The sequence below is a fragment of the Trichomycterus rosablanca genome, chromosome 26 (assembly GCF_030014385.1).
Source record: "Trichomycterus rosablanca isolate fTriRos1 chromosome 26, fTriRos1.hap1, whole genome shotgun sequence".
NCBI lineage: Eukaryota > Metazoa > Chordata > Actinopteri > Siluriformes > Trichomycteridae > Trichomycterus > Trichomycterus rosablanca.
Window position 1 is genome coordinate 15,231,355 of NC_086013.1, and position 23,655 is coordinate 15,255,009.

Below are 23,655 nucleotides of genomic sequence, written 5' to 3' on the forward strand. Positions count from 1 at the left end.
GAACGTTGTGGACCGGAGAAAGGGGTGAGGGGCACATCTGTACCCTACGGAGACATTGCTATGGGGCGCGTGCCAAGCCTGTCATGGTTTGTGCGGAAGTTGCGGCTGAAGCGGGGTGTAGTTTACTTTCTTGGCAGCTGCGCAGCGTGAATTTTAATTGCTTTATTTGCATGTTAACTGGCTTACTCACCCCATTCCCCCCTCCTTTGCAGATGGCAAGGCCGCCACCCCCCGTATACCAGGCAGCTGGCATTACCACCAAGTGCTACTCAGGCTCTGTGACAGTTGTTGTGCATATGATGGGGTTCCTGCACAGGTTTATATCTATCAAACCCTGCTTTCAGCCCCCTAGTACACTTTATTACACCCATTATTCACCAGTTGATCCCAGACTAGGGTGACTCGGTGGGTGGCACTGTCACCTCACAGCCTGAAGGTTCTGGGTTTGATTTCCTAGTGGAGCAGGCCGGGTCCTTTCTGTGTGTGTTCCCATGTTCTTGTGGGTTTCCTCCAGGAGCTCCAGTTTTCTCCTACAGTCCATGCAGTCAAAATATGTGTGTATGCCCTGTGATGGACTGGCAACCTGTCCAGGGTGTTTCCTGGATTTAAAACTGTAAATTGCACCCTGAGTTACCCTGAGTAGGATAAAATGGTGTTAAAACAGACAATTAATAAATGAATGAATGATCTCTGACTGTCCAGAGACTTGCCTGATTGTAACTGGTCCATTAAAGGTCACAGAATATGTAGGGTGACCATGGCAAGATACTCGTAATGAGCCTTGTTTTACTCTCTAAGACTAAAACTTTATTAAGAGCAGGGCATCGCAGGTCAGGGCTTCACCCATCCCTTCTAAAGACTTGTGACTTGATCTGACTCTAGTCTAAAGACTCGTGACTTGACTCGGACTCTAGTCTAAAGACTCGTGACTTGACTCGGACTCTCGTGACTTGACTCGGACTCCAGTCTTAAGACTCGTGACTTGACTCGGACTCTCGTGACTTGACTCAGACTCTAGTCTAAAGACTCGTTACTTGACTCGGACTCTAGTCTAAAGACTCGTGACATGACGGACTCTAACCTAAAGACTCGTGCCTTGACTGACTCTCGTGACTTGACTCGGACTCTAGTCTAAAGACTCATGACTTGACTCAAACTCTCGTGACTTGACTCGAACTCTAGTCTAAAGACTCGTGACTTGACTCGGACTCTAGCCTAAAGACTCGTGACTTGACTCGGACTCTAGTCTAAAGACTCGTGACTTGACTCGGACTCTAGTCTACAGACTCGTGACTTGACTCGGACTCTAGCCTAAAGACTTGTGACTTGACTTGGACTCTAGTCTAAAGACTCGTGACTTGACTCGGACTCTAGCCTAAAGACTCGTGACTTGACTCGGACTCTAGTCTAAAGACTCGTGACTTGACTCGGACTCTAGTCTACAGACTCGTGACTTGACTCGGACTCTCGTGACTTGACTCGAACTCTAGTCTAAAGACTCGTGGCTTGACTCAGACTAGTCTAAAGACTCGTGACATGACACGGACTCTAGCCTAAAGACTCGTGACTTGACTCGGACTCTAGTCTAAAGACTCGTGACTTGACTTGGACTCTAGTCTAAAGACTCGTGACTTGACTCGGACTCGTATTTTGTGACTTGTGAACATCTCTGCTTTAGACATAGCCAATCATGTCTGCGTAGATTTTCAGCCTTCCAACAGCAACTCCGAGATTCAAACCCGGATCTCTGGGTGTTTTGTTAGTATCGTCCTATTCGGTTTCCACACGTTGGTAAAACTAATAAATCCGATGAGGCGTAGACACACGCTGTCTGTCAGATTCTATAAAATATTGGACTCTTCTGTTTATCTGAGCACTGAGTGATCGAATAACTGATAGTCATGAGATTATTAGTGTGAATGTGAGACAGACAGACAGCGCGAGAGCAGGAGGGCGAGAGCTGTGTTTACACTATGATCTGTTCTATAAAGATGAATGAAGTGCTGGTTCTGCACGGCTGACGTTTTTGTGCTCATGCTAAAGACCCCGTCGAAGCAATTAATTTCCTCCTCGGCTTTGCTGAGCAATTATACGCTTTTCGCTGTGTAATAACATCTCACACACATACACACACACACACACACACACATAATATTGAGTTCAGTAAACAGAGCATGGGTGCAAACTTTTATACTGAACACTACACACACCAAGATCACAGTCCAGTAAGAGCTTGAACGGTTTGATGTCGTGAAGCCTGATTTATTTATTAATCATTCTTTGTAATTGATTAAAAATGACAGGTCCGGGGTCGGAGCCATAAAAGTTTAATTTAATAAACATGCCATCAAAAGGACTTTTATGTTTCAACTAGTTTACCAGTAATTCAATCTGTTTTAAAGTCAGTTGAATATTATCTTGATTAATCCTGATCCAAATGGTCTGTATTACACACCACCAATCACTGTAGTGTACAGGTCCTTCTCAAAAAATTAGCATATTGTGATAAAGTTCATTATTTTCCATAATGTAATGATAAAAATTAAACTTTCATATATTTTAGATTCATTGCACACCAACTGAAATATTTCAGGTCTTTTATTGTTTTAATACTGATGATTTTGGCATACAGCTCATGAAAACCCAAAATTCTCAAAAAATTAGCATATCATGAAAAGGTTCTCTAAACGAGCTATTAACCTAATCATCTGAATCAACGAATTAACTCTAAACACCTGCAAAAGATTCCTGAGGCTTTTAAAAACTCCCAGCCTGGTTCATTACTCAAAACTGCAATCATGGGTAAGACTGCCGACCTGACTGCTGTCCAGAAGGCCATCATTGACACCCTCAAGCAAGAGGGTAAGACACAGAAAGAAATTTCTGAACGAATAGGCTGTTCCCAGAGTGCTGTATCAAGGCACCTCAGTGGGAAGTCTGTGGGAAGGAAAAAGTGTGGCAGAAAACGCTGCACAACGAGAAGAGGTGACCGGACCCTGAGGAAGATTGTGGAGAAGGGCCGATTCCAGACCTTGGGGGACCTGCGGAAGCAGTGGACTGAGTCTGGAGTAGAAACATCCAGAGCCACCGTGCACAGGCGTGTGCAGGAAATGGGCTACAGGTGCCGCATTCCCCAGGTCAAGCCACTTTTGAACCAGAAACAGCGGCAGAAGCGCCTGACCTGGGCTACAGAGAAGCAGCACTGGACTGTTGCTCAGTGGTCCAAAGTACTGTTTTCGGAAATCAAGGTGCCAGAGTCTGGAGGAAGACTGGGGAGAAGGAAATGCCAAAATGCCTGAAGTCCAGTGTCAAGTACCCACAGTCAGTGATGGTCTGGGGTGCCATGTCAGCTGCTGGTGTTGGTCCACTGTGTTTTATCAAGGGCAGGGTCAATGCAGCTAGCTATCAGGAGATTTTGGAGCACTTCATGCTTCCATCTGCTGAAAAGCTTTATGGAGATGAAGATTTCATTTTTCAGCACGACCTGGCACCTGCTCACAGTGCCAAAACCACTGGTGAATGGTTTACTGACCATGGTATTACTGTGCTCAATTGGCCTGCCAACTCTCCTGACCTGAACCCCATAGAGAATCTGTGGGATATTGTGAAGAGAAAGTTGAGAGACACAAGACCCAACACTCTGGATGAGCTTAAGGCCGCTATCGAAGCATCCTGGGCCTCCATAACACCTCAGCAGTGCCACAGGCTGATTGCCTCCATGCCACGCCGCATTGAAGCAGTCATTTCTGCAAAAGGATTCCCGACCAAGTATTGAGTGCATAACTGAACATAATTATTTGAAGGTTGACTTTTTTTGTATTAAAAACACTTTTCTTTTATTGGTCGGATGAAATATGCTAATTTTTTTAGATTAAAACAATAAAAGACCTGAAATATTTCAGTTGGTGTGCAATGAATCTAAAATATATGAAAGTTTAATTTTTATCATTACATTATGGAAAATAATGAACTTTATCACAATATGCTAATTTTTTAAGAAGGACCTGTATAGTGTGCTTGGATAAAGCCCAGCTTTATTAGGTTCTTGGGTTGGACAGCTGTAGTTGGGTGATACTTTCATACGTGTGGTCTAAACCTGCCTTCTCGTGTCTTCCAGAGTATCAAGGTGAGCTGGCAGCCTCCCCCGGTCAGCGCACAAAACGGCTTCATCACCGGCTACAAGATCCGCTACCGCAAAACAGGCCGGCGCGGAGAGCAGGAGGCCATCGAACCCAACAACCTCTGGTATCTGTTTACAGGTGAGTGATTGTTCGGTGTTTGATTACTGGCCACATTGTTAAATCCATATTTGCTGGTCATGTCATTGGGCAGCTCAGCGGTTACGGTACAGGGCTAGTCATCTAGTTTCTGGTTTAAGCCCCACAACTGTCAGGCTGCTTTTGTTGGCCTTTTGAGCCAAGTGCTTAACCCTCATTTAGAAACGATGCTCTGAAGTGTTTCAATCATCTGGTGGAACTCATTTCATTTGCATGGCAGCCAGGGAATATGTGGCGACTTACTAAAACAGGTGCACCCTATGGTGCAAACACTGATGATCTTCCCATATTCTACAGTATCCTCCTTAGTAGCCTCCTCAGTCACCTTCTAGTTATTAAAGTCATGCGATTCAGCCCAGAAATGCTGAATGATATGCTTCCAACTTAACAGCGACAGTTTAGGGAAGGTCCTTTCCTGTTTCAGTATGACTGTGACCCTGTGCACGAAACAAGCTCTTTAAAGACATGAAGAAAAGCTCAGTTTAAAAACCAAGAAACTCCAGTGTCCAGTAGCCTCCTCAGTCACCTTTTAGTTATTAAAATCATGCAATTCAGCCAAAAAAATTGCTAAATTATATGCTTCCAACTTAACAGCAACAGTTTAGGGAAGGTCCTTTCCTGTTCGAGCATGACTGCGCCCCTGTGCACAAAGCAAGCTCTATAAAGAAAGAAAGAAAGAAAGAAAGATATCCTTTATTTGTCATATATACATATACAGATGTACAGTACAATGAAATTCTTTCTTCGCATATCCCAGCTGGTGTTGGAAGCTGGGGTCAGAGCGCAGGGTCAGCCAACTTACGGCGCCCCTGGAGCAGACAGGGTTAAGGGCCTTGCTCAAGGACCCAACAGTGGCTACATAGCAGAGCCTGGATTTGAACCGCCAATCTTCCGGTTGATAGCCCAAAGCCCTACCCACTAGGCTACCACAGGCCCATGAAGACATGAAAGACATGAAAACATGAAGAAAAGCTCAGTTTAAAAACCAATAAACTCCAGTGTCCTGCACAGTGTCCTGACCTCAACCTCACTGAACAGCTGTGGAATGAACTGGAACATCAGTTGATGGTTTCTCGACCAATATCAGCGCCCAACCTGAATAAATGGGCACAAATTCCCACAGACATTCTTCTTACATTCAAGTTTACATAGCAGTCGACTTATATGATATGATTTGTTTTTAAATAAGGACATCCAACACATTCATGGTCAGGTGTCCATATACTTTGGCCTTGTAGTGTATAAGCATGTAAATCTTCAGCATCTCACTACTAAACTTTCAGGACTTGTCTGACGGCGTTCCAAGAAAGATTTAAGCTGATCTGGAGGTCAAGCGTAGAACTAATTCTAAAAAGCGTCCACATATTGATGTATCGTCAGTTTATGTCAGTTGCCCATGCCAAGTGTATTAAGACCCTGTGTAATTCAGCCATAGTGCTACTCACTTCATTCTTGCTTAGTCATGTCAGTACTTGGCAAGGTAATAAAGACCTGGACCTGGAACAAAGGTCACAGTGTAATACTTAACTCTATTTATTATCACTTTTCTACATTGTCACCTTCAGATGCATTTTTTCCAGCGTCGTACCAACTTTTTGATGCACAGATGCACCGCTGATTTCACATCATCATCACATAAAGATCTTCTTTCCCTAAAGCTATCTTTGAGAGTCCAAATAGGAGGAAATCAGATGGTGCTAAATCCGGACTATAAGCGTCTCTCTCAGTCTCTCAGACACAACCGATTACGACTCCTCCTACTACACCCTCACCACTTATAGGGTCATTCCTGGGTGCCTTTTAGACCTTAAAACTTTTTGGAAATGAAACACTGTTTTTATTTGTTTTTCATGTTTTATTATAAAAAGGACGTGTTATACTTTTCCAAACTAATATTGGTCAAGCTAAATTACACATGCACCTCATATACACTGTGACGTCCACCCTGTTACGTATCAGGTTGTAACAGCGTGGACCATAACAGAGTGGACATTCTGACATAAAATTAGCCATTAGCTAGCGAGTGAGCAAAACCATGCTAGCATAAAAGTGAATTCAGACAAAGAATTCTCTGCTTTTTAGTGTGATTATTTTTAAAATGATCAAATCGTTTAGCTTTTTCTCATAGATCCCATAACAGGGTGGACATGTTATGGTTGACCATGTAAGACTTTTAGGATAAAATGTGGAAAAAACAACATTAAAATGAGGAGTTTAATACGCCGCTCATCTTCCACAGTTGTTTTCCCTCCAAAAAGATCATGTGAGCTCCAGGAAATGATGTCGGTATGTAAAACAGCTCTTCATTTTAAGAGACAGTAGTAAGAAATAACAGGGTGAACAGCAAACTGAGGGACGTGTGAAAAACCCTTATAATCAGCAATAACATAAAACTCATAAAGAAAAAAAATCCAGGGTTTAGAGGAACTTAAGCAAAACCTTTTAAACGGTATTGAAAGACTGAGATATTTTCATGATTAAACCTCATATATCATCACTAAATCAGAATGTACAGCACTGGGGATCATGGGAAAACCTCTGCTATCTAAGAGATAAAAACAGTGTAAAATGTATACAGTCTTTTTATTTTGGGGGGGTAGAAAACATTGTGTTTAGTATTTGAAAGTGTTAATTATTTCAGTAAGATGTTTAGAAATTGTTTTGTTTAAAATGTACTTAATAAATACAGTGATCAGTACTGGGGACACAAAAGGCACCGACTTGTAGGAATGACCCTATAACCAAAATATAAAAGTGAGGAAACTTTTTGAAGATCCCTCGTAGAATTAGAAACAGGTGGTTGATGGTGTTGATTTGTAAGAAGTTTGGGTTTTTACATTTCTATCTAAATCCTGTCAGGAGAGCATTTGTCATTTCTTCATTTGTAAGCTTGTAACATTGTAATGTTGCAGGAGGTCAACGCATTTCATCCGGACACAAACAGGATTTCTTATCTCAGCCGTAGCCTCCAGCGTCGAGAAACACCAGCGCGCCTGACTGACACAAGCTCATCCTGACGAGACAGCGTTCATTTGAATAGAGTTTCGAAATTTGGAAGGAATATAAAACTCATTTCCATTATTCCCTCGATGCTATCTCGCCACGTTTCCATTTCCTAAGGGATTCATTTCACGGTGGCATCCGTGCGTGCTATGCTAATTCCTGACACTCCGGGGCACGCAGACACAACTGCACACCCGCTAGGATAATTGCTGTTTTGTATCTCGGTCGATGATGAAAATGCACGGCGATCCGTCGGGATGAGACGCGAAGACCTTGTTTACCTTGCCGCCATGAAAGATGGTGTTTACTAATTACAATTCTGAATGCTAATCTCTCGCTCCTTATTCTTTATCTCGTTTTAATCCATTTTGTTTCTCTCTCTCTTTCTCTTGCGTCTCTTTATTGGCTTTAACAGGACTGGAAAAAGGCAGCCAGTACAGCTTCCAAGTGGCAGCCATGACGGTCAATGGCACGGGCCCTAACAGCGAATGGTACAATGCTGAGACTCCAGAGAACGACCTTGATGGTGGGCGAGATGAACACACACACACACACACACACACACACACACACACAGACAAAATGAATCCCAATATCCTGCCTCAGTCTCTCAGATACGTCGGCTCCCCAAGGCCCTACAGAAACCGATTATCAGAACGTCCAATCACCCTTCCCCCTCCATCAGAACGTGCTGGAAGATTAAATATTTATACAGCAACGGCTGCTCTATCATGTTTACACTGTATGTTACATTCAACCGAGGGGCCATTTGGGCTAATAAATTAGCCAACCGTGCTGCGCTAATGCTAGCAAGCCGTCTTTCCTATTTCTTACTAAACTGTTCTGGCCAGCTTCCAAACCCGCTTTGTCCATCAAGTGCTTTTTGGATGCATCCACCGCCAATCTGTTCTTATAGTGTGTTATAGCACCACGGACCGGTTTCATGTAAGACATAATTTCACGGGGGCCGAGCATACGACGAGCATAATAAAAAACACAAAGTGCATAACGATACTACTGACCAATGATGGAAGATCAGTGGGAACCCTGAGCTTTTTACACTGCAAGGAGACGCTCCCACCTAGTGGGGATAGGAGACAGTAACATCCGAAGTGTGTTCCTTATGCCAAGTCTGCTCCATAACTTTGTTTCGGTTGCCATCACTGCAGAAAATCCCACTTTACAAAGATAAGACGTTGGAAATTGAAACAGTGTTTTTATTGCTTTTGTAGCCATCTCTAATTTTTTATTCTTTTTGTGCGACCCGGTAATAAATGACCCGGTGGTTGGGGACCACCCTAGCACAATGGCAGGGCAATGCCAGGGTCTACTCTAGTGTGATTGTCTCTGATGGGTCTATAACTCCGAAGGAGCACATAGGACGTTGATTGATCTAGCTTAAAACAAAAAGTTTATATACTGTATATATCACTTCTATAAACCCCTGTTTTGATGTGTTTACGTTGTTTTCCTTTCTGCACCTCAGAAACCCAGGTCCCGAACCAGCCAAGCTCCCTGCATGTCCGCCCTCTTCCCAACAGCATCATAATGAGCTGGACGCCCCCATTAAATCCCAACATTTTAGTACGAGGATACATCATCGGATACGGTGTCGGGAGTCCCTATGCTGAGACGGTGCGCGTGGACAGCAAGCAGCGCTACTACTCCATTGAGAACCTAGGTAACACTTTAATACCTTTATATGTGTGAGTATGGGAAGCGTGTGTGTATAAAGCTGGATTGGATGTGATTGGCGTCTGGTGTTGAAAACTCTACTGGAGGGGAGTATAAGACTGGACTGGACTGGACTGGTGGGTGGTAACAAATATAATGGCTGTGATAGGACAAGATAAGATGATAAGACAAGAAAACATAAGATAAGATTCCTTTATTGATCCCCATGGGGGAAATTCGAGTGTTACAGCAGCTCCAGCACAGAGTAAATACAGAGTAAGTTAAATAAAAATATTGACTATATAATGGTCATTATTATACAGCAGTATGACAAATAACAACTATATGGGAAAAGTAGAGTTGTATTGCCCTGAGGGTCACACTTAGCCTGCAGGCTGCTTGTATTTCAGACTATACAGTATTTTTAGAAATAAATTTATCTTAGAAATACTTTTATTTTACACAGTATGTATGGTTTATCTTCCAGGCTAGTCAAGCAGGATGGTCCCTGTTGAGTCTGGTTCCTCTCAAAGTTTCTTCCCTGTAATTTAAGGGAGTTTTTTCTTGCCCTTGGCTTGGCTGGTCCTGGATTCTGTGAGGTTGCTTTGAGACCATGTGTACTGTAAAAAAAACATGATGCAATAAATTTGACTTGACTTGTATCAGACTGCACTGCTCAGGTCATGTTAGATTTGACTGTACAGGAACACTAAACTGAAGATCAGGTGGGGCGGTCCAGGTCTTTTCTCTGTGGAGTTTGCATGTTCTCCCCGTGTCTGCGTGGGTTTCCTCCGGGAGCTCCGGTTTCCTCCCACAGCACAAAAACATGCTGTCAGATTAATTGGAGACACTGAATTGCCCTATAGGTGAATGGGTGTGTGTGTGTGTGTGTGTGTTTGTGTATTTGGGTCTGCCCTGCGATGGACTGGCGCCCCGTCCAGGGTGTTACTGTGTGCCTTGTGCCCAGTACAGCCCAGTACAGCCCGCGACCCCAATTATATAAGTGGTTAAGAGAGTGAGAGTGAGAGAGAATGCCTTTATTTGTCATATATACATATACAGGCATACAGTGAAATTCATTTTTTCGCATATTCCAGCTCGTTTGGAAGCCTGGGTCAGAGCGCAGGGTTAGTCATTGTACGGTGCCCCTGGAAGGGGTTAAGGGCCTTGCCCAAGGGCCCAACAGTGTCTGTATGGAACCTTTCATTGATAGCCCAAAGCTCTACCCACTCTACCCACTAGGCTACCACATCTAATGGACATGAGATGGATGTGCTGTATCAAACTGAAAGACTGGTGACTTTCAATAAAGACTGCAAGGCTTTGTTGGTTGGGAAGTTTTTTAAACTGGACCTGTGGGTTGTACTGGGAGCTATACTGGTCCGAATGATTATAATGAACTAGATTGAACTGGACTGGCGTGCTGTCTTAGACTGGACTGGTCATGTGTATTTGACTGAGACTGTTAGAACTTAAGGATTTTGTATATGCTGGTGGGCTGAATTATACCACATGGTGATACTGGAAAAGCCTGGATGTTTTGGGCCTTTGGACTAGTAAGTTGTACCAATGATTGTACCAGTGGTATTGTTGAAGAACTGCCTGACTAGAAGAGTGTGCTGGACTCGAAGACTATCTTGACTGGATGTCAGTATAAAATCTAAGAGCAGACGGCTGTACTGGAATGATTCGGATGGTTTTATTACACTGGGGAACTGGAGTAGTATTTACTCGGCTACATTTGACCGAACAGCTCGATGACTGGACTCAACCATAGGGATGTACTGGACTAGACTGGAAAAACAATACTGGCTGTTTGACCAGACGTCTGCAGACTGAAGGGCTGTGTTGAAATAACAGTACTTGACTAGCCTAAACGATTTAGACTTTTATGAGAATTGGATTGAAGTGAAAGAGGCTGGTGTCAGCCTGCAGAACAGTAATGTTAACATCAAACTTCATTTAACTCATCCTCCCTTATAGGATGATAATGGGTACATCTGTACTGTCTTTATCTCTCTATGCCAGGCTGTGTGTGTGTGTGTGTGTGTGTGTCTGTGTGTGTGTGTGTGTGTGTGTGTGTGTGTACATGGGAAAGATGACTATAGCAGAACTAAACAGCTTGTTCAGTGGTTGTTATGAATACATTTGTTTAAAATGAGCTGCGTCTCCACCCAGGACGCGTTCAGAAAAGTGGACATGATATTTTCAAAGCTTTGCTGGGCTTCTCACTCAGTGTTGAAGGATTCTGGGATATCATATTCACTATATGGCGAACACTGTCACCTCACAGCAAGAAGGTCCTGGGTTCGATTCCTAGTTGTAGTGATCTGGGTCCTTTCTGTGTGGTTTGCATGTTCTCCCCGTGTTTGAGTAGGTTTCCTCCCGCAGTCCAAAGACACACAGTCAGGTTAATTGGAGATACTAAATTGCCCTATATCTGTGTGTGTGTGTGTGTGTGTGTGTGTGTGCTCAGTGATGAACTGGCAACCTGTTCAGGGTGTTTTCTATCTTTCACCCAGTGAATTGCCCCCACTGTGACCATGACTATGATATAGTGGTGGTAAAGCAGACAATAAACATATGACTAAAACTATGTTCACACCCAGCCATAAGCTTGTTATCACCATAAAGCTTTCGATATTCATATTTTAGAGTGTGTGTGTGTGTGTGTGGGAATTTGTGCCCTTTCAGTCCAAAGATCATTTCTGAGGTCAAACAATGATGTACATGTTCCAATCCGGCTTGGCACGGTGGCACAGTGGGTAGCACTGTCGTCTCACAGCAAGAAGAGTCTGGGTGGGGTGTGTGGAGTTTGCAGTTTCCCCCTGTGTCGGTGTGGGTTTTCATCTGGGTGCTCTGGTTTCCTCCTACAGGTCCAAAGACACACAGTCAGGCCAATTAGACCTTATGTGTGTATGAATGTGTGTGTGTGTGTGTGTGTGTGTGTGTGTGTGATGTGATGGACTATCGACCTGTCCGGCTCACTGTCCGGGATGTTTCCTGCATTTTGTCCAATGAATCAGACCCACCGCGACCCTGACCAGGAGATCAGTGGTAAAACAGACAGTAAATGAATGAAACAGAAGAGTTAGCCATCATCTTGACTTGGTATCTCGAAGCTTTGTGATGTGAAATATCACAAAATAAAAATTCATTTCATGATCTCAGATAATTCTTTAATTTCATAAACAAAATAATCGGCCCTAATTGTAATCCTGATTGACTTATTCGATAGCTTTTATTGTCGGGTTCTTGCGGCTGGGGTTATATTCCCGCTTTTTGTTTTATTGCACAAACCTACATTAAAGCGTATCGTCTGAACAAACGCAGCGGCGGAACAAGTGAGGTGTAAATTCAATTTGAGAAAGCCTGCCTCCATTAGCATCTGAAAAGAGACAACAACAAATTGTCGGCTTTTAATATCCAGACGCGGCTTCACTCGGCAGCGCGATAATGAACCGTTAATGAATTTCGCAGAGTCTTGCCGTGCGTACTTACACGCGGGCGCTCTCTGTGTTAAGGCATGCTAATGTTTTATTTATGCACTTTTTAATAAGATGCCTCGTTTGGCATCGCTGGGTATAAAGTGTGGGGTTCTCTGAGGTGCTCGTCCAACACGTTACTGTTAATGTTCAGGTTTTGTTTTGGTTTGGATTTTTTGTGTTACGCTGAGCTTCAGGTTTAGTTGAGAGTTAAACCTTTTACCTAAACGTACTGGTCTCTGCTGTAATTCTGTACTGGTTGGACTAGAACACATAACCAGTACAGAATTATACCATGGTAGGCTTTGGTTTTTCAGCACCTGATAAATACAGTGGTACCTTGTAACTCAACGTCCCCTAAACTCAAAGTCTTTGAAACTCAACGCCATTCGTTGAGAAATTTGTACCCTTAAACTCAACGTGTTCAGTTTGTTTTTTAATTTTTTATATTTATTTAATTTCAAATTAAGAATAAACTGCTGCTTTGTTCAGCGCTCGGCTTGAGTGCAGTAATACGTCATCAAAGTGTGAATATGAGACGAATCTGCATTTGTGTGGAATAACCATCAGATTCACTCTGAAAGCTCCATGTGTATCTGTGTTTATCTGGATTTTCCTCCCTGTCTCACTTTTAAACTTGTGTTACAGCTTGAGCTGCTGAGAAATTGTGAGAATCAGTTTTTTTATTTATTTCAGTGTTTTTTATATTATATTTGTGTTATTTTCAGTGTATAAGTGTCAAAAACAACCTCATTATTTTACAAGTCCACGGGACCATGGAACGCAAACATCCTTATGGGAAAAAATACCTTAAAACTCAACGCCTCACCCAGAACCAACTGACGTTGAGTTTAAGGTACCACTGTATGTGCAAATAAGTAAAAATGAGTGTAAACTACTGAATTTTATTTTGGATTAAGCCAAAATTGCCATTTATAAAGGCGGAAAGAATAACGTCGATGATTTTGTAAAGAGGCTATACGTACTACATATTTTACATTTTTGTGTTTATATCCTTTTCGCATTGGTATTTGTACTAAAATTGAGATTTTCATTGTAATAAAAAAGTATCTTAAACATCTAAAATCTCTCTCTCTGTCTCTGTCTCTTCTCCAGAGCCCAGTTCTCATTACGTGATCTCTCTAAAAGCCTTCAATAACGCAGGAGAGGGCGTGCCGCTGTACGAGAGTGCCGTCACCAGATCCATGTCAGGTACGCTCCATCGTATCATAACACACATTACACACTGGACTGATAGAAGACGAGCCTTCTGTAATTATCGCTCCATCATAACACCATAAAGCAGGGGATCACATGACCTTCCAATGAGCCTACAGATCACATCTATAAATGTGTTTTAGGTAAGAATTTATACACAAATGGATCGTTTTCAATGCATAAAGAAGTTTTTGAGTCAGAAAATGTTTTGTGGACAATAAATTTAGGATCATTTACAGTCACGGATGAATAGGTGGATGGATTGAACGATCAGCAGATGCAGGAATTAACTGATAGACGATCAGACAGGTGTACAATTAAAGAACTGGAGGACACGTTGATGAGCAGTTGATTGAAATGACAGATAATTAAACCTAATAGCTGGATGGACCGTTTACAGCATGTAGAACCTGGCCCAGTCATCCAATCAATTTGAGTGGAAAAAATAAAGCCAATTTCTCATTATGAAGGACGTCCTGATGGGCCTCTAGTGCAACTGATCCAAATGCCTGCAGTGCAATCAAGCCGTAATTTTAGTAGTAGGTGCCCCACAGTTTGATCATGATGAACAGTTGGAGTAATAAATTGGATTAATAAATCAGCAGATAATTGTACAGATGAACAAACAGATGAACAGAAGATTGATAGAAGAGGATCACGTTAATGCTTTAACTAATGATTACACACACGGGGAGGTGTAGAGTCACAATGTTCAGTTAATAGATTAATAGTTGAATGAGATGATGGATAATTATACAGTACAGACATGAATGGATGATGAACTTCTAAATGGTTATAATAATTAATACATATAAATCACACAGTGGATGAATGGATGGATGGATGGAAGCATGCATTATAATTGGGCATATTGATTGCATGCACGGATGAATGGATGGATGAATGGATGTATAGGTTGGTGGACGGATGGATGGATGGATGGATGGATGGATGTATCAATAACAGGGCATATTGATTGCATGCATGAATAAATAGATAGATCAACATATGGATAAATAGATGGATGGACATTAGGTGGATGGATGGATGGATGGATGAACAGACAGTTGCATGAATGAAAACATGCATTGATAATTGGGCATATTGATGATTGCATGCATGAATGAATAGATGGATCAACATTTGGATGGATGGATGGATAAAGCATTGATGCATGAATAAACATACTGATGTTTGCATTCACATGTGCATGAATGATCAGCTGGATCAACATACAAACAGAAGATCCTATAAATGAATGGACGGATGAGCGGCTGGATGGATAGACTAACAGATGATTGTATGATGGATGTAAATAGATGAAGCAGCATTCAGATTCAATAGATAAATAAATGAAACAATAAACTGATTAATGATGGATGTGAGACCAGAGTACGGTTCCTCACCCACTGTCATCATTCCCCCTCATGTAAGGTATATAAGTGTAACTGGTTTGATGTGAGTTGTAGGACAGGCAGTGTAGAAGTACACGATCAGGGATCATTCGCTCAGAACAGACGCCGTCTGAGACCCCCAGGACTTCCAAAATAAGACTTACACCTTTCTCCCTTTATTTCTCCCCTCCCTTCATCTGATATGTGTATACAGCAGGTCTCAGAGCTGAATCAAAGCCTCTCACTCGCGCTCGTGTTTGTATTCTGCTGTGACTGAGAACCGAAATAGGAGGCTGATGATATTTTGTTATTCCTGTACGCAGCGTCTCTGAGGCGCGGCTCAGAAAAATCAAGCTCATTTCTGCTTTATTTAAGCTCCAGCGTGACACAAAACACAAAGCACGTCAGGATTAAAGTCCAACCCCGGAGCCCCATGATCTGTTTTCGCTTTATTCAGGTAACAGCCGACAGGATCGGCGTCGTGTGAGGGGTTTTATAAAACCGTGAATATGAATCACGCGCTGCTTCTTCGGGTTTTATTTGTCTCGTTTCATTACTGATCTTTGCTGAGGTACGATATGAGATTTACACGAGCCGCCAGTGTGGACGTTTAGCTTCAGGCTGTTGTGAGAGTTACTAAATCCAAAATGTTCTCCAGACATTTTCGGAGGGTCTTAATAGGAACTGCTGTGCTAGTCTTTATTCTTTAGATGTTACAGATGTATGATCTGTTAATTTGACTTTTATTTGGTCATAATCTCCCTCTACTTTGACGTTGTGCCTATTTTTTGTTCCCTTAAACTGTTCTAGCTCTTCAACACACACACACACACACACACACACGCACACACACACACATTTGTGTGCAAGCTGGGCAAACACAGATAATCAGATAATCAGATCATTTGCCCAGTAAAATCAATCACACACACTCACACACACACACTTTATCGTTTTCCCAATTCTAGACTTCACAGTGTGTGACTGGTTTGAAAACCAATGGTTGAAACTTTGAAAACCAATGGTTTAGATTATGGTACACATGGAGACGTTAGAGTATTCGCCAAAACACTGTGTATCTACACCGACTAGGCATAACATTATGACCACTGACAGGTGAAGTGAATAACACTGATTATCTCTTCATCACAGCACCTGTTAGTAGGTGGGATATATTAGGCAGCTAGTGACATTTTATCCTCAGAGCTGATGTTAGAATCAGGAAAAATGGGCGAGCGTGAGGATCTGAGCGAGTCTGACAAGGGCCAGATTGTGATGGCTAGATGACTGGGTCAGAGCATCTCCAAAACCGCAGCTCTTGTGGGGTGTTCCCGGTCTGCAGTGGTCAGTATCTATCAAAAGTGGTCCAAGTAAGGAACAGTGGTAAACCGGCGACAGGGTCATGGGTGGCCAAGGCTCATTGATGCGTGTGGGGAGCGAAGGCTGGCCCGTGTGGTCCGATCCAACAGACGAGCGACTGTAGCTCAGATTGCTGAAGAAGTTAATGCTGGTTCTGATAGAAAGGTGTCAGAATACACAGGGGGACCAACACAATATTAGGAAAGTGGTCATAATGTTATGCCTGATCGGTGTATATCTCCACTCTTTCTAAAAGAAGCATCAGATTTGTTTAATATGAGTTGACGTAAGTTGACACTGTTCACAGTCAAGCAAGCTTTACCACACCATGGGTTTAACGGCTGCCCAGCAAAAGGGAATCCTGTTCTCCTGCTTTTGTTTTGTTCATGAGATCTTGAACATGACAAGCATGATGGATGTTACTGCCTGTTCTGTTATGGAAAGGCTTTTCACAACATTTTGAAATGTGTCTGTAGGAATTTGTGCTCATGAGGAATGGTAATTGTAAGACAGGGACAATCTGTAATGTGATGTGATGACTGACTCTTGTTTGTTACCTGTTACTAGACTAACTATCTAATCTTTTCTCGTCCTCTTTAGGTCTGTCCTGTAGTTTTAACCGTTAGTTCCTACGTTCGTCCGTGTAGTCTGTTCTTGCCCTCGTGCTAAATCTTCTTTCTTCTTTTTTCTCGATCATTCCATTTTCCTCCTTGTGTTTCGTCCTCCTTCATCGTCATTAATTGCTGCATGTTTGCTTTTTAATTTTTCTTGCTTACGCACCACATTATTTCCCCAACCTTTATATATGGGTGTGTGTGTGTGGTGGTGGTGATCGTAGATCCCATCGACTCATCAGACGATGATTTGTTCCATCTGTTTGATAATTTTCCCACCCCCATCCCAGATACCTCCACTCCCATGATCCCCCCTGTAGGAGTGCAGGCTGTGGCCCTTTCCTCAGACTCGGTGAGAGTGAGCTGGGCTGATAACTCCATCAGCAAGAACCAGAAGAGCAGCGAGACCCGATACTACTCCGTCAAGTGGAGGGGCAGCCACTCCACCAGCACCAAGTATAAGGTAGGAGATGGATGGATGGATGGATGGACATTAGGTGGTGGGATGAATGAGTGAATGGATGGTTGGATGGACATTAGGTAGTGGGATGAATGAGTGAATGGATGGTTGAATGGACATTAGGTGGATGGATGGACATTAGGTGGATGGATGGATATTAGGTGGTTGGATGGATGGATGGATAAATGGATGGATTGGGTTGGTGGGTGGGTCAGTCAGTCTGTTGGTTGGTTGATGGATGGATGGATTGGGTTGGTCAGTCGGTCGGTCAGTTGGATGGATGGATGGATTGGGTCTGTTGATTGGTCTGCTGTTTGGTTGATGGATGGATGGATGGATGGATGGACATTAGGTGGATGTATGGATGGATGGATGGATGGATGGATGGACTGACATTAGGTGGATGGATGGATGGATGGACTGACATTAGGTGGATGGATGAATGGATGGATGGATGGAAGGGTGGATGGATGGATGGATGGATGGAAGGGTGGATGGATGGATGGATGGATGGATAGATGGAAGGGTGGATGGATGGATGGATGGACTGACATTAGGTGGATGGATGAATGGATGGATGGATGGATGGATGGATGGATGGATGGAAGGAAGGGTGGATGGATGGATGGATGGATGGATGGAAGGGTGGATGGATGGATGGACTGACATTAGGTGGATGGATGAATGGATGGATGGATGGATGGATGGATGAATGGAAGGAAGGGTGGATGGATGGATGGATGGATGGATGGATGGAAGGGTGGATGGATGGATGGACTGACATTAGGTGGATGGATGAATGGATGGATGGATGGATGGATGGATGGAAGGAAGGGTGGATGGATGGAAGGGTGGATGGGTGGATGGATGGATGGATGGAAGGGTGGATGGATGGATGGATGGATGGATGGATGGATGGATGGATGGAAGGGTGGATGGATGGATGGATGGAAGGATGAATGGACTGACATTAGGTGGGTGGATGGATAGATGGATGGTTTATATTGTAACATCTGGGTATCTGTCCAGTCTGCAGACACCACAGTGCTGAGTCACACCGTTAGCGGTTTGAAGCCCAACATCATGTACGAGTTTGCTGTCATGGTAACCAAAGGACGCAAGTCCAGCACGTGGAGCATGACTGCACACGCCACCACCTACGAAGCAGGTACACACAGACTAACCTACACAGACTAACTAACCTACACTGGCCAAAAGTATGTGGACACCTGACCATGACCTTGTTCTACATTGTATTCTAAAACCAATGGCGTTAATATGCAGTTGCAACCCATTTTGTGTCTATAACAGCCTCCACTCCTCTGAGAAGGCTTCCTCTACAAGATTTTGGGGCATATATAGTCAAATGAGTATTTGAAGGATTACAGATATATAGATATAGATATATACAGTATATTCACACAGTATATATATTTATGTGTGTGTGTGCCTGTCATTATCTTCTATCTTCCTTACACCAACGTTACTTTTCATCTAAAAGGATTTACAGAAACACACTGTAACTCTCAAACCAGTAAAACTGACCCTTCACAATATTTCTCATCCTGCACTGTCCAGCGCCCAGCTCCGCCCCGAAGGACCTGACGGTGATCGGCCGAGAGGGTCGACCCAGATCGATTCTCATCAGTTGGCAGCCACCACTTGAGGCTAACGGCAAGATTACGGGTAAGAATGAGAATCCGGCACTTTCAGCACAGCGTGCCAGTCTGATACTCATCAGCAGAAGCACATGAACTGACTGTGACGTTAATGAGAACTACAGTGGACCTCCTCACGGTCAGATGTAATTTAACTGACCACTTCACTTCTGATAATGATGCTGTTACCCAACTTTGCTTTTCTCTTCTAGCATTTTTGGTTCCTAGGTGAGCATGGTTTGAATTACAGGGGGATTGGGTGGTCTAGTCCTTCTAATTAATACTTTGACCCCGCTCCCCAAAAAAAGAGGTAAAAACAACAGATTGGGAGGGGGGTTATAAGTTAGCTAATATATTAAGTTTGGATATAACTTTATCAGCATTTTTTATCTATGCAATCAATTGAGAGTTATGAGCCTTGCTCAGGGGTCCAACACTGGCAACCTGACAGAGGTGTAACTTATACCAGCATCCTCCCCCAACCGCTGAGCTTTCACTGCCCCCATAACACAGGCCAGCACCAACTTTCGTGCTGTTCTAACTATATTGTGTATATACTGTATACATGTAGATCTTTCTTTCTATAGGTTATATAGTTTACTACACGCTGGATAAGAACATGCCCATCGACGACTGGGTGATGGAGCCCATCACCGGAGACAGACTGACCCACCAGGTGATGGATCTGAACCTGGATACTGTTTACTACTTCCGCATTCAGGCCAAGAACGCCAAGGGAGTTGGGCCGCTCTCAGAGCCCATCCAGTACAGGACCTCTAAAGGTATCTTTCACCTGTCCTAATAATCGTCCTAATCATCCCTGCATGTTTAAAGATGCATCAGGAGGTTTAGATGTCTTCATTGGGTGTTTTACTTTCTCCCTTTAGCAGATGGTTGATTTTCTTTTATCTTTCATCCTAGAAAAACAGCAGCTTTTATTCCGTGTGGTAAAATAACGTTTTTATTATTATTATTATTATTTCCCAGCAGTCGTATTTAAAGATATGTTTAGTGTGGGGGAGTTTGCGCTTGTGAGCAGCTTGGTTAATGGCTCTTTAGGGAGTATCTATAAAGTGTTTGTGTTATTTTACTTAAGCGCATGGTAGACTAGATTCAATCGCAGTTTTTAACAATTATGTCTTCGTATATTTTTAGCGAGAGGAATAAAATACTGCTTGGAGGTCTCTGTGTGAACTCATCAAACAGTTCCTTTAATGATGCCACTTTGTACACAAGGGCACAGACATGCCACAATGAGTAAAAGCTTATACACCGATCAGCCATAACATTAAAACCACCTCCTTTTTCTACACTTACTGTCCATTTTATCAGCTCCACTTACCATATAGAAGCACTTTGTAGTTCTACAATTACTGACTGTAGTCAGGACCCCACAGGACCACCACAGAGCAGGTATTATTTAGGTGGTGGATCATTCTCAGCACTGCAGTGACACTGACATGGTGGTGGTGTGTTAGTGTGTGTTGTGCTGGTATGAGTGGATCAGACACAGCAGCGCTGCTGGAGTTTTTTAACACCTCACTGTCACTGCTGGACTGAGAATAGTCCACCAACCAAAAATATCCAGCCAACAGCGCCCCGTGGGCAGCGTCCTGTGACCACTGATGAAGGTCTAGAAGATGACCGACTCAAACAGCAGCAATAGATGAGCGATCGTCTCTGACTTCACATCTACAAGATGGACCAACTAGGTAGGAGTGTCTAATAGAGTGGACAGTGAGTGGACACGGAGTTTTAAAACTCCAGCAGTGCTGCTGTGTCTGATCCACTCATACCAGCACAACACACACTAACACACCACCACCATGTCAGTGTCACTGCAGTGCTGAGAATGATCCACCACCTAAATAATACCTGCTCTGTGGTGGTCCTGTGGGGGTCCTGACCATTAAATAACAGGGTGAAAGGGGGCTAAAAAAGTATGTAGAGAAACAGATGGACTACAGTCAGTAATTGTAGAACTACAAAGTGCTTCTATATGGTCAGTGGAGCTGATAAAATGGACAGTGAGTGTAGAAACAAGGAGGTGGTCATAATGTTATGGCTGATCGGTGTATATATAGACACGTATATACTATTTAAAGCCTTTTTTTTTTACAAAGTTTGCTTTAGCGTGGGGGGGATTTGCACTTGTGAGCAGCTTGGTTAATGGCCCTTTAGGGAGTATCTACAAAGTGACAGGCAGAAGAAATGTAATCAAGTCTGTGTGTGTGTGTCTTTTACTTAAGCATATGGCAGACTTGATTCAGTCGTGGATTTTAACACTTAGATCTTCATATATTTGCAGCGAGAGAAATAAAATACTGAAATACTGCCAGTGGACATTGAACATCTCCACGCTTGACTGTTTACATCTGTTAGCCATGTAAGGGGTTTGTATGAGTGTATATGCGGATACTGCATCTGTACGTTGACCTCCAGAAGCATCCTGATACCCTTTATGATGTCTGAGATTAATTAGGAGCGGTCGGATTGAGCGTGGGTTCATCGCGTCTGTCATCCATCTTCATCAGGACAGGTTAACGATAGTGATACACACACACGTACTCAGCCAGGCTTAATTAATGTGATCCCCAGCATCTGCTTCTGTGTGTGTGTGTGTGCAGGTGTGTGTGTGTGCGTGCAGGTGTGTGTGTGTGTGCATCAGGGTCCTGTGGGCCTTGTTCAGATTTACCCAGTGAGTTAACAGGTTTATCATTGCGCCGAACGTGAAGGTCGTCTCTAATTAAACAGGAACCATTAATAACACTCGTAACCGCACTGTACACCAGATTCCGGAGAGAATCCGACCTTTTACACTTCAGCTGGTGTAAATGGAAATATGACGACCCACCAGGCACCCTGCCCCTCTCTGTGTGTAGGTCAGTGGGCTGGAGGGTGCTTTGTGGCCCAGGGGTTGATAAAGCCTGTTAACAGGAATCCCTACAGCACAGTCTGTATTCCACATCATTTATTTCCATAATGACATTTCAGTCCTGCTGCTGTTTTTATAGGATACGTTACACTAATTTATGTAGTATGTATTTTCTATTTTTTTGATGATATGCACTGTAGAGGGTAAAGTACACTCAATAGACAAACTAATTGTGTAAGTTGTCTGTGGGAAATTTAGTGAGGTCAAGAACTGATGTTGGCTGAGGAAGAAGATCTGGCTCACAGCTGACCATCCAATTGATCCCAAAGCTGACTGGTCATTTTGTACCGTGTGAGCACAGTCATTCTAATACAGACAAAAGACCTTCCCTACACTGTTGCCACAAAGTTAAACGCTTATATTTTGTTGTATATAATTGGTTTTGAACTCCTGTCAGCAATGGGTGTGGCTGAAACACAGGAGCACAATAATATTGAAAGGTGTCCCAATGCTTTTGTCCATATAGTGACCAGTTATCCACTTTTCCAAGTGTGTTCAGCCCCTCTGTGATATTATATTTACTATTTAAAGACGTTGTTTTGTTACAAACCCTGCTTGATTTGGTTTTTCTTTCATTCAATTGCAGTTGAACATCCAGACAAGATGGCCAACGACCAAGGTGAGCGACTTGCTTTCTGTGTATCCTGGGTTTTGTACATTTTAGCCTGTGTATTTTGTGTGTGATGAACACATGAGGATTATGATGCAGTGAATCAGCCGGTCTATCCACTCAAATACAGAATAGTGCTGATACTGGATTTTTGCAACACTATGGGTCTGTTCAAAAACCTAGTGAGCTGCCTTGCTGCCTACCTAGGCAGCCAGACATCAAACCCATAAGGCAGATTATTTAGACACACTACTTAGACAGCGATTATGACAATTTCATCACCGCAGATTAATCTTACTAACACAGTTAGCCTCAGGCCCTTCAAACCGATGGGCTGAGGCGGCACAACCCGTTAAACTGTATAATTCTACCTTTATACAAATTACAAATCAGTGAGAATTTATTTACGTTTGAAAAGAACTCTGTTGGTTGCTCCGCATTCATCCGCCATGTTTGTAGTTTTTAGTGAGAAAAGTTGTGCCGCACTGAATGCTGGGATTGCCTTCACAGCTAAGGAAGCATCGGGCGCTCCCTCGTCATTCAGTCAGATTATCACTTCGAATTAAGACACCTCATAAGGCAGCATTTTAAGGCATCTAAGAATTTAGACACGCCCTCTTCACGAGGTTTTCAGACAGACCCTACATACTGTACTTGAGACTTCAAATAATACAAGTTCATTGGTGCAGTGGATAGCGCTGTCTCCTCACTGCAAAAAGGGCCTGGGTTCGATGCAAGCGCAAGGCCTTTTTAGTGTGTGTGCTTTATGTGGGTTTCTTCCGGGTGCTCCGGTTTCCTCCTACAAATCCAAAGATATGCGGTCAGGTTAACTGGAGCTACTAAAATGGTCCTAAATGTGAGTGTGTGTGTGTGTGTGTGTGTGTGTGTGTGTGTGTGTGTGTGTGTGTGTGTGTCCTGTAATGCCAATGGTGTTTCCTATTTTCAGACCCTCTGCTGTGGTAAAACAG

General features: G+C 43.1%; 1 protein-coding gene across 1 annotated transcript in view; it reads left to right on the plus strand.

Moving 5' to 3' along the window:
• Positions 1-23,655, plus strand: part of dcc (DCC netrin 1 receptor) — a 240,103-nt gene that overhangs the window by 185,735 nt on the left and 30,713 nt on the right. Inside the window, exons 15-23 of the mRNA XM_062989210.1 lie at positions 4,118-4,259; positions 7,696-7,806; positions 8,767-8,961; positions 13,556-13,651; positions 17,249-17,487; positions 18,514-18,652; positions 19,063-19,170; positions 19,730-19,924; positions 22,664-22,696. Of these exons, the coding sequence (XP_062845280.1) occupies positions 4,118-4,259; positions 7,696-7,806; positions 8,767-8,961; positions 13,556-13,651; positions 17,249-17,487; positions 18,514-18,652; positions 19,063-19,170; positions 19,730-19,924; positions 22,664-22,696 (1,258 nt within the window). The remainder of the gene's footprint in view (positions 1-4,117; positions 4,260-7,695; positions 7,807-8,766; positions 8,962-13,555; positions 13,652-17,248; positions 17,488-18,513; positions 18,653-19,062; positions 19,171-19,729; positions 19,925-22,663; positions 22,697-23,655) is intronic.